This window comes from Schistocerca cancellata, chromosome 4, assembly GCF_023864275.1.
Source record: "Schistocerca cancellata isolate TAMUIC-IGC-003103 chromosome 4, iqSchCanc2.1, whole genome shotgun sequence".
NCBI lineage: Eukaryota > Metazoa > Arthropoda > Insecta > Orthoptera > Acrididae > Schistocerca > Schistocerca cancellata.
This window is the reverse complement of record NC_064629.1, coordinates 114,937,082-114,948,370: the sequence shown is the minus strand read 5'-3', so window position 1 is coordinate 114,948,370 and position 11,289 is coordinate 114,937,082. Positions and strand designations below refer to the sequence as shown.

At 46.1% G+C, this 11,289-nt stretch overlaps 1 protein-coding gene across 4 annotated transcripts in view; it reads left to right on the top strand.

Annotated features, from left to right (window-relative positions):
- The window catches only part of LOC126183887 (neurogenic locus protein delta), a 1,431,801-nt gene that overhangs the window by 1,400,282 nt on the left and 20,230 nt on the right, over positions 1–11,289 (top strand). For all 4 annotated transcript variants that reach the window (XM_049926201.1, XM_049926198.1, XM_049926199.1 and 1 more), the window contains one exon: positions 11,097–11,154. In XM_049926201.1, coding sequence (XP_049782158.1) covers positions 11,097–11,154 — 58 coding nt within the window. The remainder of the gene's footprint in view (positions 1–11,096; positions 11,155–11,289) is intronic.

The window sequence follows — 11,289 nt, the reverse complement described above, 5'->3', positions numbered from 1 at the left end:
GCAGCAATATTCTAACAGAGCACGAACGAGTGTAGTGTAAGCTGTCTCTTTTGTGGAATTGTTGCATCTAATAAGTGTCCTGCCAATGAAACGCAACCTTTGGCTCGCCTTCCCCACAGTATTATCTGTGTGGTCTTTCCAACTGAAGTTGTTCGTAATTTTAACACCCAGGTACTTAGTTGAATTGATAGCCTTGAGAATTGTACTATTTATCGAGTAATCGAATTCCAACGGATTTCTTTTGGAACTCATGTGGATCACCTCACACTTTTCGTTATTTAGCGCCAACTGCCACACCATGCAGCAATCTTTTCTAAATCGCTTTGCGACTGATACTGGTCTTCGGATGACCTTACTAGACGGTAAATTACAGCATCATCTGCGAACAACCTAAGAGAACTGCTCAGATTGTCACCCAGGTCATTTATATAGATCAGGAACAGCAGAGGTCCCAGGACGCTTCCCTGGGGAACACCTGATATCACTTCAGTTTTACTCCATGATTTGCCGTCTATTACTACGAACTGCGACCTTCTTGACAGGAAATCACAAATCCAGTCGCACAACTGAGACGATACCCCATAGGCCCGCAGGTTGATTAGAAGTCGCTTGTGAGGAACGGTGTGAAAAGCTTTCCGGAAATCTAGAAATACGGAATTAACTTGAGATCCCCTGTCGATAGCGGCCATTACTCCGTGCTAATAAAGAGCTAGCTGCGTTGCACAAGAACGATGTTTTCTGAAACCATGCTGATTACGTATCAATAGGTCATCCCTTCGAGGTGATTCATAATGTTTGAATACAGTATATGCTCCAAAACCCTACTGCAAACAGACGTCAATGATATAGGCCTGTAGTTCGATGGATTACTCCTACTGTGTATTTCGTGTACAGATAAGTGTTTCTGGAGTGTTGACATCGCTGTAGAGATCCTTAACCGACAAGAAGCTGATGGTGAAGCTGTGACTTCGAAAAGGAAATTGGCGTAGTAAATATGCTACAAAGATAGCAGACAGATTTTATTTCTAAGTCCCTCATTTATTTCACTATCATAGTTAACCAAAAACAGCCATTATAGCTACCGAGACATTTCCGTTATCTGAACTAACATAATACACGAGATGAAATACGCCCTTGTAAGAAGATATTCGCTTGTTTCATATTTAGTGGAAATTGACCATAACACTCGCAGCGCAACGTAACATTGCGCAAATAAAGAATGAAAATCATTCGAGGCCCGTCTTACACTGTAAAATTTTACCAAGGTCTGTCATAAATATTTTATAAATCTTTGACGATGCAATAGCAGCGTAAGCTTAGCTTTTACAGAACATTTTTCAAAAAATGTTTGTAGAGGTGACATTCATTTATAAATAAAATGGTGTAAAACTATTACAAAAATCTACGCTTCTGCTTGACAAACGGAATGTTGCACGGCTATACACAGTTCGTACACATTCCAAAGTTGGCTGTATACTGCCTTAGATAACATTGGAGGTAGTGGGCGGTTCTGTTTCTTTACAACGAGGCTGTATCTACATGAGAATTGTTGTGAGAAGAGTTCTCGATACTTGTGTCAATAAACTGGAGCGCTAAGTATACCTATCTTTAAAGCTCAAGGCTCTTCACCAGGGACCTTTCGTTCCCGCCGAATCTAATCTATCTTCAGCCGTGTGAGGCTTTCTATAAATCTATATAGCTCGTCAGCAAAAATCCACGATGTCTGATGTAAGACTTCGCTACCTGTCACTGTAAACACTGGGCCAACTAAAAAAAGCTGTTACCGTCTTTGTGTCACTTAGTTCCAACTTTTTAATCGTCAAGACTTTAACCTAAGTGGCTGTCACGAAGGGAATTCACCGTATCACAGCTTTGCAGTTATGAATTTCCTTCCTTAAAAGTCTCCACGTATCTTCTTGACAGTTCCTGTTGAGCGTCGAATCCATTATGTTCGTCCTCCGTATATCCTGAGCTACGTCAGTTAGCTGACGAAACTATTACATGAGTTCTTAATAACTACATCCTTGAGCTAGCGCTCTTGTGCTGGTATACCGTCGTGTCTGCTTGGCACGGCTCGGTGTGTATACTATCACATTTCTCCTGCCCTGGTTCTGTTGGCGGCTACTGTGTGTAGGCAGCCCACCTCGTTTTAGAGCTCAGCCATCTCTTTGCTTCCGACTGTACCTATTTCACTTACGGTTGTCCTTATTTGAAAGTTACCTACAACATTACTAGCGATATTCCTATATTTAAGTCACCGAGCTTAGAACAAAACAAATTACTCGATAAAAATTCGTATCTAGATATCGCATGCTGTGGAAGACATTTGTCGCCAAAAAGTGGAAGAAAAGTGTCGTTGAATATTAAAAACTTGATCCCTCGGTCAAAAAGTAGTGTGGTGTTATTTCGGTTATTTCTCTCTACTAATCTTAATTGACTATTAAGCTCTTCAGTCGAAAGAGGATGTCGTAAACACAATACTATAGCGCTATTCTGTATTAGTCTCTGTCGAACGACAGCTTGCCGCGTCAAGTGTGAATCTTAAGTTGTAATTCAATCTAAATGGAGTTAAACACATGGATAGTTTGAAAATTAAAGAACTATTCCTCATGCTAATCAGCTGGCCTCTTTGCAGTCACAGTTCTTAATGTTTTCTTACTGCACACGCGCTTTCGCGGCTTGCTTGCTGCAACCAGTCTCCTTGGTGGTCTCACGTTAAATTACTCTTTCACATGTTTCGCGTTTAAGTTACGGACCTTGTCTAAAACGTATATGAAAGTTGTGTTCTTAAAGGTATAGTGAGACTCCGAAATCCGTATTGTTACTCAAGCTGGAGAGAGAACTCAAATCCGAACTAAGTACACCAATTTTTCAGCTAGAGAAGTTCCTTTCGTATAGAGATGAGGCCAATAACTATATGTAATAAGGTGTAGCCATTAGTAAAGATAGTGGATGTACACAAAGCATTTTTACAGTTTTTTGCAGAACCCTCCGTTCATGATCATTGTAGCACGAGTTATTCCTGTCATTTCGTTGTTTTGCGTGATTGTCTATAAAAGAATCAAATATTGCAGAGGACTCCTCTCTCTCTCTCTCTCTCTCTCTCTCTCTCTCTCTCTCTCTCTCTCTCTCTGTGTGTGTGTGTGTGTGTGTGTGTGTGTGTGTGTGTGTGTGTGTGTGTGCGCGCGCCGAAGGAAAGAGTAAAAGAACGTGCGTTCGCTGCGATTGTAGTGTTGGCAGTTGACGCCGCCAGGAAATGCGAGGGCTGCAGGCGGCTGTCAGCTAAAGTAATTGCGTGTAGTCCCGGTGGCGCACCTTTTGGCGAAAATCGCAGGTAGGGGTGTCCAGCACGCGGCGTCGGGCCAGATGGCCGGTCGAGGGAAGCGGGGCCGCCATATGGCAAGCACGGCGGCGGCCGTGGCGCAGCCGGCGAGGCAGGGGGGTGCCGGCTGGGAAGCATCTCTGGAGGCTGCGCATATGACGCCAGCCTTAGGTAGCCAACTTCCGGCCTGTGCCCTCGCCCCCGCTTCGGCGCACGCCTTCTCCCACGGGACTTGTCTCGGAACTGACTCTCCGAAATCCATCCCGCGGCTGCGCCTCCCAATAGCGTACTGTTCGATTGCTTTATCCCACGAGGCAGGAGAGAATTTCTGTCTCCCTCGAATCACTTAGCACCTGCCGCTCCGTCAGATACCTTAAGACGCCCCCGCCTTCTCTTCGCCGGCGCGTCTTGCCCAATACGAGCAAAATACCGACCTCGGCGCGTTAAGCTCTGAACCCGGCAACACCCGCGATCTCTTTAAATGTCGCATTACCCAGCGCCGGTGCCTTGCGTAATGTTCGGAGCCAGGTCGTGGGATAGTAGGTAGCTGTATTAGAAAGGAATGTTCAGTTAGCGCGGAGACTGTTAGGTAGCGCTGCGCTGTGCGACAATAGCGCGGGACCCGAGCCGCTGGTACCCCTTCCGGCCGGTAGGGCTCGCACAAAGCGCGCTTGCGAGTCCTCTTCCTCCATTCATAGTTGGGGCCCCCTCTGTTTCCTAATGGCGGCGCTCTCGAAGGCCCTGTACCTCCGCTTCCTGTCCGCCCATCGTCTCTTCCGGCCGCATGATACGCTCGAATGTTTTTTTACATATTGTCACTCATTCAGGTTTGAGCTCCTACGCGCCACTGCATGTTACGTCATTCCCCTGTGGTTTGCGAAACATGTCACGGTCACAGCTCTTGCGATATTAGTAACATAGACGCTAGGGATTTCTTGGTGCCAACTGTTTCGTACCTTACTGTGAGAAGAAACTGGCGCTAGTCACTAACGTATAATTTAGCCTTTACATCGTACAAATGATGTTCCCCATGGAGGATAATGAAGTCGGAGTATAAGCTCAGCTTACAACAGGTTATAGAACGTGACACAGGAAATCGTGGTAGTTTCCTTTCAGGAATTAGTCCACTGCCTGTTCCTAACTCTCACAAATAATCATTTCCATCATTTCCGAGGTTTCCCAGTCTCTCTTCCCATTCGATTTGGACTTTCGGGGTATTTTATGACTGGCATTCTTACGCGATGTTGTCTCCAGTGTCCACGATAATATTTCTTTCCGACTCACTCTCGTTTGGGATATTAGTGCCGGACCGTGTGGCCGAGCGGTTCTAGGCGCTTCAGTCTGGAATCGCGAGATTGCTACGGTCGCAGGTTCGAGTCCTGCCTCGGGTATGGATGTGTGTGACGTCCTTCGGTTAGTTAGGTTTAAGTAGTTCTACGTTCTAGGGGACTGATGACCTCAGATGTTAAGTCCCATAGTGCTCAGAGCCATTTGAACCATTTTTGGGATATCAGTGTTCCTCCGGAAGTTCAGGTCGATCTGTAGCTGCTGCACCACTTGGCTTTGTGTAATTCTTAGATTAACATCGCCAAATAACTGCAAAGAACACCAACAATACGTGAACGATAAAACTTCTTGCTAGACTTCTGGGGAGGAGCGGGGTTGTAGTCGACCCCTCTCAGTATATAGTTAACTTCACGCGTATCAAAATAGGGTTAATCGAACGTATTGGGATTTAGAATATTTGCATAATTCCATTGTTGAAATCATTGGGACTATGGGCTACAGCCTCAATATTTGAGTTACGGGTAGTGCCGAAGGTTAAGGTTAACGGAAAAGAAACAAACGATAAATGTACCAGCGGAAGAAAGACTGGCGTGAAAAAAAATGTTTTTTTCAGTGTATTACAGATTGATTTTAACAGACGTTGTGTCTGTTCGTATCACCTGAAACAAAGCGTTTGTTACTATTATGCACGGAATCCGTATTACGCAGAACGCAACAATTTCCGTTCGGGTTATCGCGGTCATAAATTTGGTTGGTCTGTGCAGCACCGTTGACGGGTGCGGGCTCTGTTGTCGGCATCCGAACAGACGTCAAAGTCTGGAGGCAGCAGCGGAGTGTGGGAACGGCCCGGGATTTGGCGGCATCCGTGATTTGACCTTCCTGTCGGGTGCGTAGCTAACGAGGGACATCCCGCCAGCGTTGCCGCGCGTGTAAATATATTGACCCAAGTTGGCCGTAAGCTGGCACATGCGGCGAGTTTCTAAAACAGTGGTCGGCGGCTTTGCAGCGTGGGAGCGGGGGCGTGCTTTCTCCCGTCCTTTCGTCGCGCCTGTCTGCCACCCGCTGGCCCCCGCACCGCACCTACCGATGGCCGTTTGTCACCGCTGGCGCATTCTCTTGCGGCAGAATGGATGCATGTTTGTGAATGGGAACCGTTCCCGGACAGGTGGTTCCCGCCGCGCCCCGGCCCACCGGCGACGCGGCCTGTCACGGCTCGCAGCTCCGCCGGTTACTCTTATTTTCAGTTTCGGACTTCGGTTGCATATTAGAACGTGAAGTCTGCTGCTTGCTTGTAACAGACATCGACAGTATGAAGATCGTACCCGTAACTGAGCCCCGATAACAACGATCTTTTCCATCTATAACATTGGGTCTACATCAACACTCTGCAAGCCACCCAACGGTGTGTGGCGGAGGGCACATTACGTGCTACTGTCATTACCTCCCTTTCCTGTTCCAGTCGCGTATGGTTTACGGGAAGAAAGACTGCCGGAAAGCCTCCGTGCGCGCTCGAATCTCTCTAATTTCACCTTCGTGATCTCCTCGGGAGGTATAAGTAGGGGGAAGCAATATATTCGATACCTCATCCAGAAACGCACCCTCTCGAAACCTGGACAGCCAGCTACACCGCGATGCAGAGCGCCTCTCTTGCAGAGTCTGCCACTTGAGTTTCCTAAAATCTCCGTAACGCTATCACGCTTACCAAATAACCCTGTGACGAAACGCGCCGCTCTTCTTTGGATCTTCTCTATCTCCTCTGTCAACCCGACCTGGTGCGGATCGCACACTGATGAGCAATACTCAAGTATAGGTCGCACGAGTGTTTTGTAAGCCACCTCCTTTGTTGGACTAAATTTTCTAAGGACTCCCCCAATGAATCTCAACCTGGTACCCGCCTTACCAACAATTAATTTTATATGATCATTCCACTTCAAATCGTTCCCTACGCATACTCCCACATATATTACAGAAGTAACTGCTACCAGTGTTCCGTTATCATATAATCGTACAATGACGGATCCTTCTTTCTGTGTATTCGCAATACATTACATTTGTCTGTGTTAAGGGTCAGTTGCCACTCCCTGCACCAAGTGCCTGTCCGCTGCGGACCTTCCTGCATTTCGCTGCAATTTTCTAATGCTGCAACTTCTCTGTATACTACATCATCATCCGCGAAAAGTCGCATGGAACTTCAGACACTATCTACTAGGTCATTTATGTATATTGTGAAAAGCAATGGTCCCATAACACTCCCCTGTGGCACGCCAGAGGTTACGTTGTCTGTAGACGTCTCTCCATTGAGAACAACATGCTGTGTTCTGTTTGCTAAAAATTCTTCAATCAAGCCTCACAGCTGGTCTAATATTCCGTAGGCTCTTACTTTATCAGGCGACAGTCCGGAACTGTATCAAACGCCTTCCGGGTCGAAGGGCATTGGAAAACACGTAACAGAAAGGTTACTTAAATTTACTCCACGGTTTATGGAGTAATTATCATCCAGAAAAACTGTTAGGAATGAGCAATCAGTGGAACTTAGGTCTGGTGTATTCCCATGAAAAAGAACAGCTGTCATCAATGCTAACTTTGGTTGGAACACCACAGTGGTTTACTGTGCTAGTTTCTATCGGAGATGGTATGCCCCGTTGGCGATTGTTGTACCACCGGAGAACACGTCGATCGTAGAAACAACTGCATTACCGAGATGTTTGTGATACTCGGCGCAACAATCTTTCCGTCCAGTCACGTCGGATTCCGTTAACAGTAATAAATGGGAAGATGTTTGAACAATTTTGAATCTTAACACGAAGGATAATTTCACTAATGATACAGCCCACCTTACTGACCCCGGTTTCGACGTCACTGCGTGAAGATATTTGCGACCATCTAAACTACTCAAAACGTTAGGGAGTTTGTAAATACGGAGTGCACAGTGATAGCATACTGAAGTAATGCCTACGACGGCTCTTTGCTGCTACCGAAAGTGGCATTGGTGGAATACATACTAAGAAAAGCTACTGGTCTAGTATTTGGTTATCCCCCGCGACAAGGTCAAATAGTCCATCTTGCTGTTCTCACCGCTGAACCCTGTTTCGGGTGCCAGTTCAAAAGTTGAACAAGGCGAGAAATCAGTCTCACGTAATACAAGAATAAGTGTTTTTCTTCTAACTTGGGGTCATCCATGAGGCGCAGAAAATGTTTCGGTGGAGGCAAATTAACATTGCCGTAGTTTAAGTAATGAGACCCCGTCCAGTTAGATTGCCTGAAGGCTCCAGTGTAGGAGCGGCAGTAACGCACTGTTATCCTCCCTTCTTCCCTGCCCCCCACCATGCCCCCCCTCCTGCCTCGGTGCTCCCCCCCACCCTGTTCCGCTGCACCTGCCTGCTTACTCCCACTCCCTCCTATCGTCAGCTCGATTCCTCGCTTCTGACAGCGTCCGTAGCGTTGATATTGTAGACAATGCACTACATAGCTTCATACCCATAAACGTGGCGAGGTGGCGTTATTACGCGAATAGCGGCGGCTACGAGCACCTGGTGTGCAATTTGCGCGTCCCCCGGCCGCAGTAATTAAAACGACTGCGGTAAGTGAGGTGCGTCTTTTGACAAATGATGGTTCCCTCTGCAAGTCGCGGCCTCGCAGTATACCTCTGAGGAGCTCTGCCTTTCTTGTCTCTTTTTTTTTTTTTTTTTTTTTTTTCTCTCCCGACGTCTTTCGCAGCCAGGTAATGGGGCCAAGTTCACAGTATATCGATTGGACGGGTTTGTGTGGCTCTACTGTGAAGACGATAGATAGCGTGACGCCAGCTGGGAGAGATTGTAGTTTTAAAAATTGATGCCCATCAGCGATTAGTGTTCCTACCTGGTTCTGTGTACACTCTTAGCTCATTCTTAATATCAGTGACTAAGAGATTTCAGTAGACAAGTTTCACAATCGTAGTGGTGCTTTCCAATTAACAAATTGCAGTACCTCACGCATTCCATGATTTTGCCAGTGTCGCAAACCACAGTTTTTTGTGTGTCAACATATTGGTGCCAGGCGTGTTATAGTAAGGAACCTGTTTTCCTGTGACTGCGATTGTACCTCAGATTATTGCCATTCTGTATTGAGTGGCTATACATTACGCAAAAAAAGGCCTGCCTCCCAGTTCATTCCCGTTAAGTTCCACTCAGGATTTATTGCTGCTAAGTTCCATCAATCACACTGTCAGAAAAGGTCGTCTTACATTCTTAAATCATAATGTACTTTACTTTTGGTATGAACCCCATGAGCCATCATATAGAAGTGTTGCTGTGATTTTGCCCGAAAATATACTTAAAACGAACACTTAAATATAACTTATTACGCAGATGTCATTGAAAACTTGTATTATTTCCATAGCCGCCTGACCGTATTTACCTGCCTTTACTCTTCGCGATAACTGCTGGTGAATCTAGTCCCATTGCTCACTATACCGTTGAAAGGAAGTCAAGAATTGATCGCCGCAGGCCAACTCCGTAACTGTCTTCTAAAATAGTCTGGCCGGCGCGTGGCGTACGAGGTAATAGCCAAATTGTATATTTCGGAAGTGGAAGTAGACTGGGGGCGATTTGCTGATGTGACAGTGGCTGGAGAGGTGGCAATGTGCCAATCGGGGTGAGAGGGCGACCGCATTGCAGGCAAAGGCAGCCGCGTGCTACGAATGTCAATGCTGCCTCAGCGCCGTTTAATTTGAACAGTGCCATGCAGCAGATAATCATCTGGTGCGAAGAATTTGAACACACTGCCTGCGGACAGAGGAAGCTTATCAGTTTTCATACCACGAAAATATCTCTCGCAAATATATTTCGAGGTGAAATCAAAGGTGGTGGGAGACGCTTTGAAACCACTGGCAGTGGCCGACAAGTGCGAAACGGGCATAAAGAATCTGTTTGTTTGCCTGGGGCTGTATACCGAATTTCGTGCAGAATGCCCGATGTTCCGAACGAGGCCATATTCAAAGCATGCTATCTTCTGTCCTTATTTTCGGGCAACTTTGAATTCTGCTTCCGTCAATGAAATTTAGCGTTCTCATTCTAACCGGCACATCTGATTTCTGTAGATTTTGAAATGTGAAAGTGGCGTATGACTGTTGCCTAATTAAAGAATCTTCCGACATTTTCCTTTTACTTCGTTGGAACTTTTCACTTTAAACCACGGATCCCACTGACATTTCATATGTACACAAATGACATTCTGTATGTTATAACTTCAGTACAGATTTCATGTCGTATCTTCAGTCAAGCTATGCTCCAAATTCGTTACTCCATTGAAGATAACTGTGTTACCCGTCTGCTGCACTTTTATTTTTCACCGATATTACAGATTCAGTCAGTATTTGTTACATACTCCGCTGTGATTGCAAGCAGTCTGTCTGCCACATAGCTGAACTGCTGTAAAAAAGCTATTTGCAAACCCCCATAATGCGACTGGTGCACCGTTTGACATTCGCGGGTCCGTCTTCGTAACAAACTTCGTCGCGGCGTTCTTCGTTCAGCGTGCGCAGTGCTGACACCCTGACTGATATGGCACAGTCTGGCAACGCCGTTGGTTGGCAAGCCTGCTAGCCGGCTAGTGAATGTGCCGGCATGCGGTTAAGGCGTGGGAACTCTCGCTGAAAACAATCGCTTCCATTAACTGCAGCTAATAAAAAGTAACGATCGCCGTGTACTTGTTCGTCTAAAAATATTGATCTCCTCTCGGCAATTTCGTGTGATCGGAGGCTGGTTGCGCGGAATTTGTAACAGACGGCGCGTTTCTGGCAGTAAATAGTTACTAGTTGTCTGCTTGTACGTGTGCGTTGCCCTTCTTTAGATGTGTTGTTAGTGTGTGCATAAGCGACTTCTCATTCGGTAATCAATGCTTTACCTTCCGCGCAGAGAAATAGTGCGAGCGCCGTTGTAAACATAAGGAGTATAAAAATACGAACAGCTCAGTTATTTCGAAGCACTTACGCCGTTTCGCTATGGGAGTCTGAAAGATCGTTTAAGGCAATGGAAAATGTTACACCTCGTATCCAATGATTTAACTGAATCACCTTTTTGTGAATTAGATATAATCCTGCTGTGCAGCGTCGATTTCACGCCTTGTTTTTCTTGTACTTCTAATTTTTTCCTGTACTGTCTTTAGTTGCCACGATTGTTGGCCAACAGCCCTTTGACATAGCTGCAGATGATTTCTTGTTGGCTTTGCTTACGCGTTTCTCTTAATTATTATTTGCTGTACTGCAACGATTCTGACTTCGCTAGTGAGCAGACGTGTGGGTGTGTAAGTATTCCACTTTTGTGGTTGCTATTTTGAAGCAGAATTCGTTGCATTACAGTGTTCCTTGCTTTTCCTGCTGTTGCGGCTGTGTGTGTGTACGCAAAGAGCTTTTAAGCCCGGCGAAGAAAATGTAATAAAAAGTGTAAACATTTAGTCCTGGAGATTTGCTTAAGAGCGCAATCGAGATAAGCGTGGTTGCTTGTTGCAGGGGACTTTCTCGCTGATAGTGGAGGCTCTGCACGATAACGAGACGTCGAGAAGCGGAGGTAAGTAGAAACCCTACGCTGGCGCCAGCTGCCCTTCCTGTTGCAATGCGCTCCACTTCCGACGCGCAGCACTGCGCCTGTTTCCGATGCTCACTCGCCTAGCAAGTATCAAAGCTCTCTTGCCAGACAAGTAAA